This window comes from Grammomys surdaster, unplaced genomic scaffold, assembly GCF_004785775.1.
Source record: "Grammomys surdaster isolate TR1022 unplaced genomic scaffold, NIH_TR_1.0 126109, whole genome shotgun sequence".
NCBI lineage: Eukaryota > Metazoa > Chordata > Mammalia > Rodentia > Muridae > Grammomys > Grammomys surdaster.
The window spans coordinates 4,624,630-4,643,383 of record NW_021620917.1 but is presented as its reverse complement, the minus strand read 5'-3'; the positions used below and the strand labels follow the sequence as shown (position 1 = coordinate 4,643,383).

Sequence of the window (18,754 nt, the reverse complement as noted above, 5' to 3'; positions counted from 1 at the left end):
TGTAGACCAGGCTGGCTTTGAACTCAGAGGTCTGCATGTCTCTGCCTCCCACATGCTGTGTATAGAGATGTGTGCCACTACGTCTGACCTGTAAATATTTTTAAAAAGGCTTTACTGAGATATGATTTACCAGCCAGAGTCCACCTATTTACAGTGTACCAGTTTCACTGGGCATTGTGCCTCACATCTGTAATCTCAACACTTGGGAGGCCAAGGCAGAGGCAGGTTTCTGCAAGTTTGAGGCCAGCCTGGGCTACATAGTGAGTTTCCTCCCTCCTGTTGCAGCGGCTGCTACTTCCTGTCTGACAAAGACTCACTGGTTGGGATGTACAGTACTTGCCTGGTATGCATGAGTCCCTGGAGCTCATCCCTGCAACGCAAACAATGGGCAGGTGTTTTCCTGCAAGCATAGCACTCAGGAGGTGGAGGCAGGAGGATTAGAAGTTCAAGATTTGGGCCAGTGAATGCCCCAGCAATTAAAGGTGCTTACCACCAAACCTGAGGACCTGAGTTCAATCCCCGGGACTCGCACAGTGGAAGGAAAGAATGGACTCCTGCAAGCTGTCCTCTCGCTTGTAAAGACGCATCACAGCAGGCTTCGGCCGCCCTGCGACACACACTAATAAAAAGTTCAGGGGCCTCTTCAGCTGTGTAGTAAGTTCAAGATCACCCCAGACTCTAGGAGACCTCATTCCCCTTTTTATAAAATGGGCTTCACTGAGCTGGGCAGTGGTGGCCCATGCCTTTAATCTCAGAACTTGAGAAGCAGAGGCAGGTGATCTCCGAGTTCGAGGCTAGCCTGGTCTACAGAGCAAGTTCTAAGACACCCAGCACTACCCAGAGAAACCCTGTCTTGAAAAACCAAAAAACCAAACCAAAACACAACTGCCTCACTGTACCTCAGGCAGGGTGGCCTCCTCTCTGCACCCTTGCTTTGTGCTTGTAGAGACCCTCATTCCAAATAAGACCCCTGGCTGACAATGTGGGCGAACCCATCTTTAAGGGGACTGTTTTACAAACTCTGGAGAAGCAGGGGAAGGGAAATACAGCAATTTCTTACGGCAGTGAGCCCTAGGTGTGCCTGGCTCAGAGGACAGGGATCCATTCCATTTATAGAACATTCTAGAGGTTTGGAGACCTGCTTGGGTAGAGAGCAGTGTGTCTCATTGCATGGGATGGGTGACTGGTAGGCAGTGGCCTAGGCTGGATGTGGCTGCATCCAGGAAGTCCTGGCCTGGGGACCACCTGCCTTAGGGGTTAGGAGGTTCCTTCCAGTTCATCAAGTCCCCACTGGGCACTTGTTCATCTAGATTTCCAAGTTCAAGTTCCGAGGCCTGGCTCATGTGGGTCTGGTACTTCCTAACAGTGACAAGAATGGGCACCCTACAACTTCATTTATGTGTGTGTGTGTGTGTGTGTGTGTGTGTATACATACAGGCGGTGGATCTCAGGCATTGGCCTTGATTGCTCTCCCTGCTAGGTTTTTATGGCTTTTTGAGAAAGGCTCTCATGATATATCCCTGGCTGGCCTGAGATATATACATCAGGCTGGCCTCAAACTCAACAGAGATCCTCCTGCCTCTGCTTCCTGAACATTGGGATTGAAGATGTACATACCATATCTAGTGTCTAGCCTGGTTTGTTTGTTTGTTTGTTTGTTTGTTTGAGGCTGGATCTCTCACCGAACTGGTGGCTTTGGGTCCTACTGGTAAGATAGAGATCACAGGACTGTGCCTCTGTGCCTGGCTTTTTCTTGGCTGCTAGGGCTCAGATCATCAGCCTGCAGGGCAGACACTTTACCCGCTGAGCCATCTTCCCAGTTCCTTTCAGCTTCTTCACAGTAACCAGCACTGGAATAGAGCGTGGTTCTTCCCCTATAGCTGTAGTTTTTGCTCTAATAAAGTGCACCAGAAAATACCTGTCAGAAGTGTGCGGTATTCTAGCTGGTGTTCAGTGAACACCTGTGATACCAGCACTTGGAAGAAAGAGACAGGAACTTTGCGAGTTTGAGATCAGCTTGGCTATATATTGAGACCTAAATCCTTGGCAGGAGGGAAGGAGGGAGGGAGGGTGGAAGATGAAGGAAGGAAATAGCCTCTAACAGAAAGTATGTGGACAATCCCTTTAACATGGTTTTAGTTGGGTGGCGGTAGCATATGCCTTTAATCCCAGCACTTGGGAACCAGAGGCAGATGAATTCCTGTGAATTTGAGGCTAGCCTCATCTACAGGGTGAATCCCAGGGCAGCACTGAATCATATGTCTTAATCTTTATCTTTCTTAAGGAAAATTCCTTAGCCCCCGGAAATGATTCATGGCTCAGCTATCCATGGGGGCGTTGCTGTGGGGTGGGAGTGGGGGTTTCCAAAGAATGTGGCTGAAGAGGGCGGGCTGTCTGCAAAGGTCCAAGGAGGCTTGTGATTTCCAATCACAAAGTCATCTGTAATTCTAAGGACACCCAAGGAGAAAGTGCAGTTTAGAGGTTTACCTGGGGCAGCAATGCTTGGGTGAAATAGTACAAGCCTATCATCTCAACTCTATGGAGGCTGAAGCAGGAGGATGGAGTTAAAGGCCAGCCTGGGCTACACATGCAAACCCTATCAAGGGATAACCCAAGATACATCAATGGCACAAACCTCCATGGTGGAGGCTGGCACAGCTTGGCCCTGCATCTGGAGTCATTCCACCTCTGGAGTGACGTTCAGGGGGCTATGGGCACAAATAAGAGGCCATTGAACATCTGTGGAAACTAGACATGAATCTGAGGCTAGGGAGGGCAGGATTCCCCTTTCACGTGTCTAGAGTATTGAGTTCCTCTATTCTAGAGGATACCACCAGCCTGTCTAACCCTTGATGGCATGGGAAGAGGAAAACAGGGACTTCCCTTTTCTTGAGACAAAGTTTTTCTGTATAGCCCTGCTTGTTCTGAAACTCACTTTATAGACCAGGCTGCCTTGAACTCACAGTGATCTGCCTGCCTCTGCCTCCTGAGTGCTGGGATTAAGGGCGTGTCCAGCACTTTCTGGCTCAGGGATCCCTGTTTGGCTGGCAGTTCTTTGCAGGGTAGTCAGGTCAATATGGAGGGTCTTCCACTTCCCAAATACAAGCTTGGCACACTGGGGAAGCTCCCCTGTGAATTTTCTAGGACAGGTCCCTTCAGATTCTTCCTGGCCACCCAAGAGACTTTAGAGATGATGTCCCCACCTAACATTTGTTTCTAGCACACAGTAGGGTTTGTTGCCCCTACTAGGTGGGAAGAGCGAGCTGGGCTTATGGTTTGGTAATGGTAGATACGGTGTTTCCATTGCCCTGATACTTGTATGTTGATTTCTCAGTATAGATGGCATTCAAGCCTGGCCTACCTGCTCATCATTGGGTAGTTGTGATGGGCATGGATCCCCCTCCCCGACTGTGCTGTCTGTGGGTTAGTGGGCTAGCAGGCTCTGGGGAAGAAAACCTCTCTCCCTCTCCCCCTCCCCCTCCCCCTTCCCTTCCTCCTCCCCCTCTCCCTCTCCCTCCCCCTCTCCCTCTCTGACCTAGGGACTGTTGAGACAGGATCTCACAATGTGGCCCTGTCTCTCCTAGGATTCATGGTAAAGACCTGGCTGGCCTTGAATTCACAGACCTCTAACTGCCTATACTTCCTACATTCTGAGTGAGATTAAAGGCATGTAATGCCAACCCCTGATGTTTTTTTTGTGTTTCAAATATTTACTTTTTTTACCTATGTGTCTGTGTGAGGCAGGGCATGTGTGTGCAGTGCCCACAGAGGCCAGAAGGGGGCGTTGGTTCCCCTGGAGCTGGAATTACATGCAGTGAGTACTGGGTGCTAGGAACTAAACCACGCTCCTCTGCAAGGGCCTCTACTCTTAACTGCTGCGCGGTCGGCTTGCTTTTCTGCTGTCTATAGGAGAAGCGGGGCTGAGATGCCCAGTCTGCCTGAGGCCTGTGGAGGTGGAGACCCTTTGGAGGCTCAGAGGTCATGTGAGATCCTTGACCTTAGAGTGCCTCTGACCTATGGGAATATTTCCCTGGGGTCACTGGGTAGAGCGTCCACTGCAGGACTGACAGTTTGTCATATGTCAGCAGCTCCTGAGGAGCCAGGATAGGGGGATGTGATGGGAGAGTTACTGCTTCCAGGTGGCCTCTTTGTCCTGGAATCCTCATGAGAGCGGTTAAGCAATTGGCTCCAGTCCACACCTGGGTAGGATGGAATGGAACAGAGGCCGTGGGCTCCCAGCACTGTGGTCAGCGTCCGTCCTCCACTGTCCCCTCCCAGGTGGCTCCTTGGCCTTGTAACCCATGCCGTGAGTGTCTGAAGTCTTTCTTTCTTTTTTTTCTTTTTTAACATATTTGTGTGTGGTGGGGGGTGGAGGCAGTTCATGTATCTGGAGGTCAGGGGACAGTTTTGTGGACGACAGCTCTCTCCTTCCACCTTTACATGGCTTCTAGGGATCTAACCCAGCTTGCCTGGTTTTAGTGGCAAGCACCTTTACTCACTGAACCATCTCGCCAGTCCCCCTCTGACCTGCTCTGCCTGAGTTCCACACATAACACATCCGTTCATTAGCAGTCTCAGAGCTAGGCAGTGGTGGCCACGCCTTTATTCTGAGCTCTGGGTTGACAGAGGCAGGCGGATCTTTGAGCTCCGGGCGGGCTTGGTCTATAGAGTGAATCCCAGGATAGCCAGGGCCACACAGAAAAACCCTGTTTGGAAACAAAGAAACAAAGTAGCAGTCTCCCTCCCCAATCACCACTTTTAAATCAGAGTTCCCAGCCCTGGGAAAAAAAACAGGAAGCCCCCCAGTACTTTGTCCTAGTTTTGTTTCTGATGCTGTGATACAATGCCCTGACAAGAAAAACAGCATAGTGGGAAAGGAGTTCTTAGCTGACAGTTCCAGGTTACAGATCATTCAGTAGGGAAGTGAAGATAGGAACTTAAAATGGCTGGTTACATCATAACCACAGCCAAGAGCAGAAGGAACTAATACATATGGGCTTGCTTGCTTGTGCTTAACTCAGCTTCCCTAGTCTTACACAGCTCAGGGCCTCCTACCTAGGGAATGGTGCCGCCCACACTGGGCTAGGTTTTTCTGCATCAATCAATTTATAAGACCATCCCCCACAGGCCAGCTCAGTGTAGACAATCACTCTCTGAGACTCTTCTCTTAGGTGATCCTAGGCGGCGAGAAGTTGACAGAGCTAGCTATCTCAGACTCCATGCCTGGGTCTGGGTTAGGGAGTGGTGGTCCTGGTCCTGTCTGTAGCCATGCTGAGACCTAGGCCAGGCATGAGGTCTCAGATTTCAGTGACCTGCTGGTGGGCTCTGGGAGGAGAACAAGACACTCTCTGCTAGCAGGTGCTAAAGTCCCCATGGGGTGGACTTTGGGCATCCCTAGCCAGCAGCTCTAGGGCTCCTTGAGGACACCTCCAGGGACAATCTAGATAGCTGGTCTCAGAGAAGACCCCAGGAGCAATGTGATCCCAAAATGGTTGTAACTGCCCCTTGTCTTTTGGTCCCTGGGGTGGTCCATGGTTCCCACATGCTCTCAATTGTTCTCTCTCTCTCTCTCTCTCTCTCTCTCTCTCTCTCTCTCTCTCTCTGGCATTGAAAGGGTTTGTTAAGGGACTAAACAGGACCGTGTGACACTCAGTGAATGGTCTATGCCAGCTTAAGATAATTTGTCAGGTTATGAGTCTTTGCACTTGGCCAGTATATACTGAACACCTGCTCTCTACCAGGCTCTGTTTTTGGGCCCAGAGCATGGACTTTAGATACAAGAGGGATAGGCAAACACATGATGAAGCATCCACCTGGAATAACATGAGTCACCGCAGGTTGAGGAAGCCTCCTGAGGTCCCTATCAGAGAAATGTATTTAGGGGGAAGAATGTTCTAGAAGAGGAATAAGAAGAACACAAGAATCTGATGAGGTTGGGAGGCCCTTAGCTGGGCTTCCAGTCTGTGGCTCCATCGTTTTTCCTGCTTCCCCCTCAGTTTTTCCATCAGCAAAATGGGAACAAACAAGCTTGTAGGTGGCTGTGGCAAGAATGTCCTGGAAGCATTCAGAATACTGTCTGGGGCTAGAGATGTGTCTCCATTGATAGAGTACTTGCCTAGCACGCAACCTGGTTGTAGGTTCAACTCCCAGCACTTCACAAGTGGATGTGATGGTGTAACGCCAGCACTCAGGAGGTAGAGGCAGGAGAGTCAGAAGTTCAAGGTCACCCTTGGTTATGTAGTAAGTTGGAGGCCTCGAGTTACAGGCATGCACTATCACCCCTGGTTTATGAAGTGCTGGGTTTCTGATGCAGGACCCGCACATAGTAGACAGGACTTCTTGCCTGATTTGTTTTGTTCTTTTCTTTTTGCTTGTGCGTTTGTTTAGCCGGTTTTGCTTTTGGTTGTGTTTGAGACAGCTTCTGACTATATATAGCCCAGATTAGCCTGGAACCCTCAATCTTCCTGCCTCAGCATCAGTTGTAGGATTACAGGAATGCCCCGCCCCCATCCGCCCCCCACCCCCGCCCCGTTCGACTTTTCCTCTGGTGTCCTAGACTGGCTTGGGATGTTCCGGCTTCCTCTCTCTTCTCGAGCTATGAGATGAGCTCTGAAGCACACACTGCTGGGAGTGTCATTGTCCCACGTGTTCCTGAGCAGACAGATATCAGAAGTCTGAGAGCCACTGGGGAGGGTGTGGCACCGTTTCCTACCGCCCTCCTCTCGCACTTTCCACCCGATCCCGTTTCAGTCTCTGCCTCGCGTGCTGACGTCACACCAGGACCGGTTTGGTCCCCGTGACCCGCACACCAAGCTTCTCTGGGGCAGTTCTGGAGGGCGCAGGGCTGCGAGGTAGGGGGCGCGCGGAGGGCAACAACAGGCGCGGGGACCGGATGGCCGGGGTGGGTGCGGGTGACGCTGCGGAGTGGGGGTCTCCAGCCAACGCAAGCCAGGGGGACGTCCGGGTGGTGGTGGCGGTGTGCTCCTGAGCCGGGGACCACGGGATGCACTCGATTATACTTGGGTAGAGGTTTGGGTGAGCCTCGGCGACTGGGATTTCATACATGTTACGCTGGTGGTCAGGTCCCAGACAGCTCGGAACTGAGTCCCAAGGGGCAGGGCGCCACTCCCCGCTAGCAGCTCCCCAGGTCCAGGCAACCGCCCTGTCTTCTTCAGATGGGGGTGATCAGGCTTTGGGAAAGCGCTTGAAGGAAGACACTTCCCAGCTAGGACCAGTGGTCTGTTGTGATGTCCCCGCAGAAGCAGGTGAAGTCTCTGGCTACAACCCCCTCCCCGCGCCCCCGCTGCTCCCTAGCCTGTGTCTGGGAGGGATGGGAGTGACCATCAAGTGATGTCACAGCTCCAGGAAGGTAAAGCCACCTGTCAGTCCAAACAGCTAACTGGTTCAGGTAGATCTGAACTTGTCTCAAGCATAGCTGCTTCACTGACTGGAGGGAAATTGGATTGGAATTTGGGGTTCTCAAGCAAAAGTGGGGTCTGCACGGGGCGGGGGGATTTCTCCCCATGTCGTCTACGCCGGTTCCCCTCCCCAACCCCTTTGAATCTTTCATTTCCTTCTCCCTGGGGCTGCTCAAACTGCCTTCAGGATTTGGCCCTCAGTAAATGAACCACTGCAGCACTTTGTGCAGTCTCCAGAAAAACAAGAAACAGAGCTGATTCTTGTCCAAAGGCCAGCCATCTGCTGGATGTTCTGATGCAGGCCTGAAATCCTAGCAATTGGGAGGCTGAGGCAGGAGGGTTGCTGCAAGTTTGAGTGCAGCCCGGAGCCACATGACAAATCCCTGCCTCATAATAAAAATATAAATAAGAGATATGAACAGGTTCTCTGGGAGTTGGGGGACCTTGGTCACCTTAGTCAGGCTGTCTCTACATGGAGTGACAGAGCCTCTCTGGGGAGCTAGAGAGTAAGCAAGGGCATGCATGCTCTCTCAGGCCTTCAGCAACACGGGACTGAGGAGAGGCAGCAGATGGAAGGCACTCTAGGTACAGCAGCAGGGGAGAAGAGGGTTTCTTTGGAGAGGGTGACACATGTCTCCTCACCGCATGGCGTTTGTCTAGAGCAGTGCTTCTCAGCCTTCCTAATACTGTGACCCTTTAGTACAGTCCCTCATGCTGTGGTGACCCCAACCAAAAAAATATTTTTTTGTTGCTACTTCATAACTGTAATTTTGCTATTCTCATGAATCGTAATGTAAATACATCTGATATGTAGGCTGCCTGATATGCTACCCCAAGGGAGTCGCACCCCACAGATTGAGAACCACTGGTCTGGAATCATACCAGGAGTTCCTGCCTCTCCCTGTGACCCACGACCAATCATTAGTGTTTCTGTGCCTCAGTTTCCCTACGTGAAACGGTAGTCTCTCTAGCTCTGTGATGTCTCAAGGTCTGGGACGCCGGCAGGCTACTGGACAGCTATTATCACAATCATTAGCAGAGGGTGGTGGCAGCCAGGACAGACACAGGACAGACAGCTAGGGGCCATCTTCAAGGTTTTTTCAGAGGAGGACTCAGCATGGCTGAGAGGATGGGTGGGAGGGGTGGGGCGGCCCCTCACAGCCCTGCAGCTTCTCCTGTGGCTGCTTCGGCTGCCAGGACCACTTCCTCCTGTGGCTTCAGTCCCTGCATGAAGTATGGTCTTATGAAGACTTGCCATGCAGGGTGGAAACACTGAGTTAGTAGCTGAGAGTGGGGACAGGAGTGTCCTCTAAGAAGCCCAGAGGGTGAATATGGCCACAAGTGCTGCCTGAGAGGAAGTGCTGTCTGTGTAGACATCCGGGCTACTAAGCCTCAGAGAGGGACATGAGGAGGGACAGAGGGTCTTGCTTACTCTGGTGTCCAAATTCAGATCTTGTCAAACCAACCTCCGGTCCAAGTTAGAAGGTGAGTCCTTTGGTCGTCACTATCCCCTCCCCTCATATCTCATCATGCTTTGTTGCCGTTTGTTTTTCTACCTGTCTTTCTTGTTTTTCTTTTATTTTCTTTTTTTGTGTGAGATAGGGTTTTACTGTATAGCAGAGGCTGCCTCGAACCCATGGTGATCCTCCTGCCTCAGCCACCCAAGTATTGGGTTTGTAGGTATGACATGTAGCATCCAGGGTCTTCTAGAGCTGGTGTGTCCTGTTTCTAAAAGCCCTGGGTAGGTGGGGGGGGGTCCCATGGTGCTGTACATGGAGTAGGTGCTAGGGTGTTTCCTGGTCTGGCTTCTTCCTGCCGAGTTTCTCTGAGCATGCATGAGGGGTTTCAGGGAGCAGACCTCGAACAGTGGTGACTGGGATGAACACAGCTGAACCATGGTAAAAAGAAAGCACTTGTCAACCGGGTGCATGCAACATGCATGTAACTTCAGCATGCAGGAGGCTAATGCAGGAGGGTCTTGGTTCAGGCCTGGACTGCATAGTGAGACCCTGTCTCACGGACTACAAACGTTTCTCATTTCCTGTGGCTTTGCCTGAGCAGGGGTGTTTGGCAGCAGCGGAGACTGTGACTAGTATGTGTGGTAAAAAGGAATGGGATACCCATGGGGAAGGCCCTACGGGTAGCAGACGTTCCGCAAGTCAGGATTAGAGGGAGGAGACGTCAGTAGTCAGGATCCAAGCAAGCTGTGCAACCTTTGAAATATGGTTTTGCCTTTCTGAGTTTATGATAACCGCGCTTTAAGATTGTTCTAGCGGTTGAGTGAAGATGGTCTTGGACTGGAGAGATAGCTCAGTGGATATTACACAACTCAGTGGGCAGGAATGGCAGCCCACATTTGTAACTGCAGCACTGCTGTGGGGAGGTGGAGAGAGGAGGCTCCTCAGAGCTCAGTCAGTCTGGCTGAATTAGTGAGCTGCAGGTTCAACGAGACACCATCTCAAAAAATAATGTGGCATGTGTTGAGGAGAATACACAACACTGACCTCTGGCTTCTGCATGTGCGTTGCCCAGACACACACAGAGGTGCACACGCAACAGACACAGACACACAGACACATACAGAGGCACACACAGACACACATACACTCAGATACACAGAGATGCATACAGACATACAGACACACACACAGACATACACTCAGGCACACACATAGACACATATACGCGCATATACACACAGACACACACACATGGACACACATACAGATACACACAGACACACACAGATACACAGACATACACTCAGAAACACACAGACACACACAAACATACACTCAGGCACACACTCAGACACACACATGGACACACACAGATACACAGATATACACTCAGGAACACACAGACACATATAGACACACACACACACACACACACCCATCTCACTCACAAAGTGATCTTGAGAGATTTTCTTCATTCCTTTCTTTTTTCCCCAGTGTTTTGAGACAGGGTTTCTCTGCGTAGCCCTGGCTGTCCTCGTTCTGAACTCACTCTGTAGACCAGGCTGGCCTGGAACTCAGAGGTCCACCTATCTCTGCCTCCTGAAAGCTGAGATTACAGGTATGTGCAACCACTTCCCAGCTTCTAAGCCCCTGCCTAGAATCCCCCAGTGAGGGGTTGGGGGTGTGGCTAAGAAATAGAATTTACTCAGCTTGCATCAGGTTCCATCCCTAGCACTGAAAGGAAGGAAGGAAGGAAGGATGGAAGGAAGAGAGACAAGCTGAAGTAGCTACACCAACTCAGAGGTCACTGTAAGACAGCATGGCTCCTGGGCTTAAGCTTGGGGTGCTGTGTTTGTGTGCTGGTCTGGAGCAGAGCACGGCGTCTAAGCAGGTGGTGTGACTGGCATCCAGAAACAGAAATAGGTTGGTGAGATGTGCAAGGAGTCAGGTGCTTAGCAGCCTGCAGGGCCTCCATGATGCACACTTCCTCCCCTCCTGACCATGCTGGGGCAGAGAAGGCAAGCAGCACTTTGCTTCCTGCAGAGTGTGCCTCCTCTGTGTCGTGTGTTCCCGCCTCAGTTGACCACTCTGCACTGAGATGCAAAAGGAAGCTCAAAGCAACCTGTTGCTGGAGCCAAGCATGACCTGGTCTTCCCACACAGATCTTCACTACCAGGGAGGGAGGACTCTGGTAGACAGTGAGTGCCACAGCGGGTAGTCCCTCTGCCTGTCTACCTGGAGGCTTGCCTCTAGTCCCAGCATGCTGGCTCCTGACTGTTAGAGCTGTCTGTATCTTAGACCATGTTCACACTCTGGAAAGCAGGGTCTGGGACACACTGGGATGTCTTCTTCCTCAGAAGACAGCTCCTGGGTGCACGCAGGGCTCCTGGAAGGAACCGATGGTTTGGGAGGAGGGTCTGGGTGGCTCTGTGAGGGGACAGGGTGTGTCTTGTGATTGTAAAAGGCAGGGGGAGCAGCCTCTGCCTTTCGTGAAGGAACCCTCCTAGCCTTGAAGGGTAGGTACCTCCTTATGTAGCCCTTGTTTCTGAGGGCTCAAAGCACAGTTGGAGTTCCATGGAGCCGCACCTCTGTGAGGACAGAAGGCACCTCCATGCTTAGTTCTGGGATGGGAAGATGGCTCAGTGGGCAGAACACAAGCAAGGGGATCTGAGTTTAGATCCCGAACACTCATGTGGAAGACTGAGGGGGCAGTCTGTGGCCTTGATGCCCAGTCAGTCTGCTTGGATTTTTAAGCTCCAGGTTCAGAGAGACTCTTCTTCCAAAAGTAAAGTGGACAACCATAGACTTGACGTTAACCTCTGCCCTCCAGCCCCCAACTCACGCTCGCAGGCACAGACGCACGCCTGTCCACACTCCTTCCTACTTGATTTGGGAAATGGTACCTTGTAGCGTAGAAGGGGTCATTTTGACACCTGTTTACAGGAGAACTGCCTCTTGTCTGACAGACAGTCGTGTGTGTGCTCAAAACAGTGACTGTGAGCCTCTTGTGTCCTCCGCAGGGGGTCAGCAGGCTTTTGCTCACCTTGCCGAGAAATTCCAGAAGAAGGCAGAATTGAGCCTCACAGTCTCTCAGTCCAGTCTCCATTTTCTGGGAGCCCTGAGAAGCTACCCTATAAGCCTGTGGGAAGGTTCAACAAGAGACCGTGGCTGTCCCCTGGGAGATTCATGGCCCGGAAAAGGAAATCAAAGGAGTGGCCAGGGGCCAAACACACGCCGTGGTCCAGTGCAGGCCGCCTGAGGAGTTCAGCTTCGGGCCCCGGGCCCTGAAGGATGCCCTGATCTCCTGCGATCTGGCTCTGCAGCAGCTCTATACCTCAGCCTTCACGCTGTCGGAGAGGCTCTTCCTGTCCGAAGCCTACAACCCTCACCGGACTCTCTTCAGCACACTGCTCATTCACTCAGCCTTTGACTGGCTCCTGAGCCGCCCCGAGGCCCCTGAGGATTTCGAGACCTTTCATGCTTCTCTGCAGCTCCGGAAGCAGAGCGTGGCCCGGAAACACATTTACCTGCAGCCCATAGGTAGGAGAGCTGGGATGGAGTCATTAGGACTCCTGGGGGTGTGGTTCAGTGGTAGAGCCCCTGCCTGGAATCCCCCAGTGAGGGGCTGGGGTGTGGTTCAGTGGTAGAGCCCTGCCCAACATCCCTCAGTGAGGGGCTGGGGTGTGGCTCAGTGGTAGAGCCCCTGCCTAGAATCCCCCAGTGAGGGGCTGGGGGTGTGGCTCAGTGTTAGAGCCCCTGCCTAGAATCCCCCAGTGAGGGGCTGGGATGTGGCTCACTGATAGAGCCCCTGCCTAGAATCCCCCAGTGAGGGTCTGGGGTGTGGCTCAGTGGTAGAGCCCCTGCCTAGAATCCCCCAGTGAGGGGCTGGGGTGTGGCTCAGTGGTAGAGCCCCTGCCTAGAATCTCCCAGTGAGGGGCTGGGGTGTGGCTCAGTGGTAGAGCACCTGCCCAGCATCCCCCAGTAAGAAACAGCCCAAGGCAGAACTAGCTTGAAGGAGATGGCCTGGTTTCAGCTAGGTACTTAGATTGCCAGAGTGGCTTGCTTTTTTAGCACCCTCCACCCTGGTCTATACTGGTTATTTAGGTGTGTGCTCACAGTCCTGGCCATGACTTGGTCATAGCACACACTGCAGTAAGCCCTGTGCTCGGTGCTCAGAGGAATACTCATTTTACATGCTGGAAAGCTGAGGTTGGAGATGTCTGGCTTGCCTGGTGGTAGAGCTGGATTCTGGAGGAGGTGGAGTTTGAAGGCAAATCTTAACTGGCCTCATGTCCTCTTAGAAGACACTGGACTGGGCGTGGAGGGGACTTGGGGTTCCCCAGAGAATCCCTCCAGGTCTCCTCATCAGGAAGAGACTGGTGAGTCAGAACAACCAGAGCTTAGAACACGGCTCAGCCAGAGATGCTAGGAAGGGAAGAGAGACAATCAGGTCCCTGTGTTCTCAGTATACCAAAGTTAGGAGGGCCACGCCTGGCCCTTATGGCTTCAGAATGAGGGATGGAGGGCACTGGGTTCTGAGACGTTGACCTGCTTTTTCTGGCCCTTCAGATGGCACCTCAGTGGTCAGCCTGAGGTTTTTTTATTTTTTTCTTTTCTTTAAAAAGTGATTTATTTATTTATTGTATGTATGTGAGTACACTGTTGCTCTCTTCAGACACACCATAAGAGGGCATCGGATCCCATTACAGATGGTTGTGAGCCACCTGTGGTTGCTGGGAACTGAACTCAGGCCCTCAGTATTTTTTGACCACTGAGCCGTCTCTTCAGTCCCTGGCTGGGTTTTCTGCAGCAGTTTCTTACTGCTGTTCAGGATCAGAGTGCTGTGGGCGCTGCAGTTTCTGCCGCACAGTACCCCACAGCCTGCAGACTGCTGGTGCCTGCTTTAGAGTCAGTCACTCCATCCTCGTCATTTGCTGGGTCTTGGTAGGAGGACTAGGCTGGACCTAGACCCTGTCTTCCTTCTCCCTCCCCTCCCCTCCCCTCCCCTCCCTCCCTCCCTCCTTCCCGCCCTCCCTCCTTCCGTCCATTCTTTATTTCTGATGTGTGTATTTAATGTGTATCTGTGTCTGCTCTTGTGAACTACATATGCCCTTAGAGGCCAGAAATGTCTGCTCCCCTTGGAGCTGGAGTTACAAGCAGTTGTAAGCTGCCCAGCATGGGTACGGGGAATTGAACTTGGGTCCTCTTCGAGAGTGGTATGTGCTCTTTACTGTTGAGCCATCTCTCCAGCCCTCTTACTATTTTTTTGATATGGGGGATTTTATGTAGTCTGGACTGGCCCTGAACTCATTATTTAGCCAAACATGACCTTGAACTCCTGGCCCTCCTGATCCTCCTGCCTCTACCTCCTGGGTCTTGGGATTATAGGTGTGCACCACCATGCCCAATTTTAAGGTGATGGGGATAAAATCCTGAGCCTCGTGCGTGCCCTGTAAACATTCTACCAATGGAGCCACATCCCCGGCCCCCAAGCCTGGGTTTCTAACAGCTTTGGAGACCCTGCAACCCCTGACCTGTTTCCATCCTAGATCTGTGCCCTGTCCAAGGATACTGTGCCCCTCCCTCTGGTGACTGTTCCCTGTCCCAGATGTCCTGACTTACCACTGTCAGCTGATGCCTCTCTGCCCTGGCCAGGCTGTGTTTCTCTTAGTTGTAGTGCTCGTTGGCTTCTACCTGTGCCGGCTACCCTTTTTTGGCCAGCTTCCATGCCTCTGCCTACCTGGAGTTATCACACGGGGTGCCCTCCCTGTTAGGAAGCTAGCTTGTTTCACCTGAGGGGCCAGTACTGGGCAGGAGGTCACATCAGGCTGATGGGCTCTTGTGCTGCTAGATCTGAGTGAGGGGCTGGCAGGATGCCCCCTGCTGGACCACCTTCAGAGCTGCGCAGAGGCGTTCTTCCTGGGCCTCCGAGTTAAGTGCCTGCCCTCAGTGGCTGCTGCCTCCATTAACTGCTGCTCAAGACCCAGTCGGGACACTGATGGGCTCCAGCTTCACACAGGTACGTGAGGCAGGCTGTTGGGGACAGCCTGGGGCTCTACTGTGCAGCAGAAGACCCTTCTGGAAGGAAAAGTTGGGAGGAAGGAGCCCTAGGAGACAGAAGGAACCTTTCTGATGTTTGTTGTCTATGCAGGCACACACACACACATGTGTGTGTGTGTGTTGTGTGTGTTGTATGTGTGTATGTGTGTGTTGTGTGTGTGTTGTATGTGTGTCTGTGTGTGTGTGTCTGTGTGTGCGTGTGTGTAAGTAAGCCAGAAAACAACCTTACATATCAGTCCTCAGTAGCTGTCCACCTTGTTTTATTAAGACAGGCTCTCACTGGTTTGGACCTTGTCAAGCTGGCTAAGCTGATTGGCCAGTGAATCCCAGGGATGCAGCTAGCTCTGCCTCCCCAGTGCTGGGATTAAAATCACAAACAACCGCGACTGATTTACTTATATAAAGTAAAATACTCTAAAAGGTTGTTTACTTTCTTCTATGTGTATGAGTGTTTGCCTGTGTATCTGCATGTCTGGTGCCTGTAGAGGGTCTTGGATTCCCCGCAACTGGAGTTTCTGTTTTTTTTTTTTTTTTTTTTTTTGGTTTTTCGAGACAGGGTTTCTCTGTGTAGTCCTGGCTGTCCTGGAACTCACTATGTAGACCAGGCTGGCCTCGAACTCAGAAATCCGCCTGCCTCTGCCTCCCAAGTGCTGGGATTAAAGGCGTGCGCCACCACCGCCCGGCCTGCAACTGGAGTTTCTGACTGGTGCGAGCTGCCGTGTAGGTGCTGGGAACAGAACCTGGGCACTCTGCAATGCTGAGCCATCTCCTATCCCCTCTCCTAGCTTTAAGACTAACGGTCATGTTTATTCGTGTGCATATTAATATGCTTTCGTCAGTTTTTGTGGATCACTGCAGAGCCACAGGCCAGAGGGCATTGTTGACCCCGGAACTGGAGTTACAGGAGATGTGACACTCTACCAGGACTCTGGGGCTCAGGCACACCCTCTGCTCCTCTCCTCCGTTGTGGGCTTTAAATACAGGAGCTCATGTAGACCAGGCTGGCTTTCACCTTGTGATCCTCCTGCCTCAGCTCCTGTCTTGGGTGCTGAGATTAACAGTGCCCAGAGACTTACTGGTTTGGAATATTATTAGCCCAAGGTTTTTTTGAAAAACATTTCCAGGCTAATCGTGGTCCTGGGTTAGTTTTCCCTCAGAAGGGTTTTCTCTTCCCCCTACACAGCCATGCATGATGAAGGCATGTTTCTCTTCTGGGCTGTTCTGTGACCCTTGGCAGTCTGCATCCTGGGTGTAGAACCCTATGGCATCAGGCAGAGTAGGGACCTGTCTCTAGGGTCATGTCCTCCCGTAGAAGGAGCCTGGCTTCACTGTACTGTGGGCCGGTCTTCTCCTGGCCCTGCTGTCTCAGCAGGTATCTGGTTCAGGTAAAATTCACTGAGGTCAGCCGAAGTAGCACAGAGATCCTAGCCTGCTTACTCAGGAGGCTAAGGCAGGAGGATTTAAAGTTGTAGGTTTGCCTGAGCTGCAAAGTAAGTTTGAGACCAGCTTAAGCTACATATGAAGACCTTGTTTTAAAAAGTAACAAGAGGATTGAGGTGGTAGAGCCCCTGCCTAGAATCCCCCAGTGAGGGGCTGGGTGTGGCTCAGTGGTAGAGCCCCTGGCTAGAATCCCCAGTGAGGGGCTGGGGTGTGGCTCAGTGGTAGAGCCCCTGCCTAGAATCCCCCAGTGAGGGGCTGGGGTGTGGCTCAGTGGTAGAGCCCCTGCCTAGAATCCCCAGTGAGGGGCTGGGGTGTGTCTCAGCAGTAGAGAATTTGTATAACACATTCAGAGCCCTGAAAACACTGAAAAAAATGTTTGTAGGGTAGTTCTGTTTACATCAAATATTTTGTCAAAATCAGTTTACTTCTTTTTTCTTTTACAGTTTTGAAACTTATATTTTTTATTTATTTATCTACTTATTTAATTTTGAGACTGGGTCTTAGTAGGTAGCCCTGGATGGCCTAGAGCTCACAGAGGTCGGCCTGCTTTCTGCCTTCAGAGAGCTGGGGTTAAAGGCCTGGGCAACCAGACTGGCCTTTTTTTTTTGTTTTTTTTTTGTTTTTTTTTTGTTTTTTTTGGTTTTTCGAGACAGGGTTTCTCTGTATAGCCCTGGCTGTCCTGGAACTTACTCTGTAGACCAGGCTGGCCTCGAACTCAGAAATCCGCCTGCCTCTGCCTCCCAAGTGCTGGGATTAAAGGTGTGTGCCACCACTGCCCGGCCCGAGACTGGGCTTTTTTAATTTATATTTTTTAACTGTTTTTTAGACTTTTACTTTTATAAATATTGTATTAAAATACATTATCAATATTTTATATTTTTATAATTTTTATATTATAAAAAGTGTTTTACTTTTATTTATGCTTTGTTTGCTTGTTTGTTTGTTTCTTTCAATGGATGGATGCTCTGTCGCATGTGCACCTGCACACCAGAAGAGGGCGTCAGATCCCTTTGTAGGTGGTTGTGAGTCGTTATGTAGGAATTGAACTCAGGACCTCTGGAAGAGCAGCCAGTGCTGTTAACCACTGAGCCATCTTTCCAGCCCTTTCCAACATGTTTGAAGTTATGGTTAGGCCATCTCTGCTGGACAGTGGTGCACCCACACGTCTGTAACCAGGAACCACATCACCTGCGCTTTGGACTGTGAACACTTCCCTCTGACAGCCCCTCTGCCCCTCACTCTGTCCCCCCGACTAGGATGGCCTTAGGCTGGTCACATAGCCCTGCGGTCTTACCCTCTCTGTCTCCCTGTGTCTCAGTCCTCTCCCACACTTGACATCCCAGCTCTCCATTACCCCCCACTCCCTGCATCTTTCCCTGTACGATCCCCACTTGCTCAAAGCCAGCCATCCACTCAGCAGGATGCAGCTGGGACACTCCCCAAAGATGCATGCCCTTGGCGGTACCCAGAAGTCCCTGAGCTCTCTCTCATGCTTGGCTCTGCTCTGGTGAGCTCTTTCGTCTCTGTACTGGGTAAAGATGGATTCTTAGCAGTGGCTGGCAGACCCAGATGCAGCCGCTTCCCTGTCTTGTGCTGTTCTCCAACTCGATCTTCAGAAAGGTGATCCCAGCCCCAGCGCCTTCTCTGCCGTTATCCACAGCAGACTTCCTTGGGCACCTCCTTTCTGTCTTGCCTCCTTTCCTCCTCAGCGGTCACTCCTCTGGCTTTCCAGGGCCTCACTGGCCACCTAGGTCTCCCTCTCCTCCCTCCTTCTGCCCTGAGTGGCTCAGACTCCTTGCTCTGACCTTGACTTTCTGGGCGATGCAGAGCCATGGTCCTCCTCACCCGTAATCACAGCTCGGGGGCCGCCTGCTGTTTGAGCCTAGGGACCCGGGTGTGGGTATTTTGGGGGTAACTGTTCAGGTGCCTGTTCCCTCCTCGGCTCTTTTGGCTGTGTGTATGTGTGTGTGAATGTGCACATGTGTGGGAGTGTGTGTGAGAGTGTATGAGTGTGTCTGAATGTGTGTCTGTGAGTGTGAGTGTGTTGTGTGAGAGTATGTGTGTGTGAATGTGTATGAGTGTGTGACTGTGAATGTGTGTGTTAGTGTGCACGAGAGTGTGTGACTATGTGAATATGTGTGTGAATGTGTGTGAGACTATTTGAATGTGTGTCTACATGCGTGAATTTAAGAGTGTATGAGTGTGTGTGAATATGTGTGTGAGTGTGTATATGTGTGTGCATATGTATGTGTGTGAGAGAGTACATGTGTGTATATGAGTGTGTGTGTGAGAGTGTATATGTATGAGAGATGTGTGTGTGTGTGTGTGCGAGAGAGAGAGAGAGAGAGAGAGAGAGAGAGAGAGAGAGAGAGAGAG

General features: G+C 51.5%; 1 protein-coding gene across 1 annotated transcript in view; it reads left to right on the top strand.

Annotated features, from left to right (window-relative positions):
- The first annotated feature begins 7,247 nt into the window (after positions 1-7,247).
- The window catches only part of Amz1 (archaelysin family metallopeptidase 1), a 17,202-nt gene continuing 5,695 nt past the window's right edge, over positions 7,248-18,754 (top strand). The window contains exons 1-3 of the mRNA XM_028756015.1: positions 7,248-7,265; positions 12,028-12,418; positions 14,730-14,897. Coding sequence (XP_028611848.1) covers positions 7,248-7,265; positions 12,028-12,418; positions 14,730-14,897 — 577 coding nt within the window. The remainder of the gene's footprint in view (positions 7,266-12,027; positions 12,419-14,729; positions 14,898-18,754) is intronic.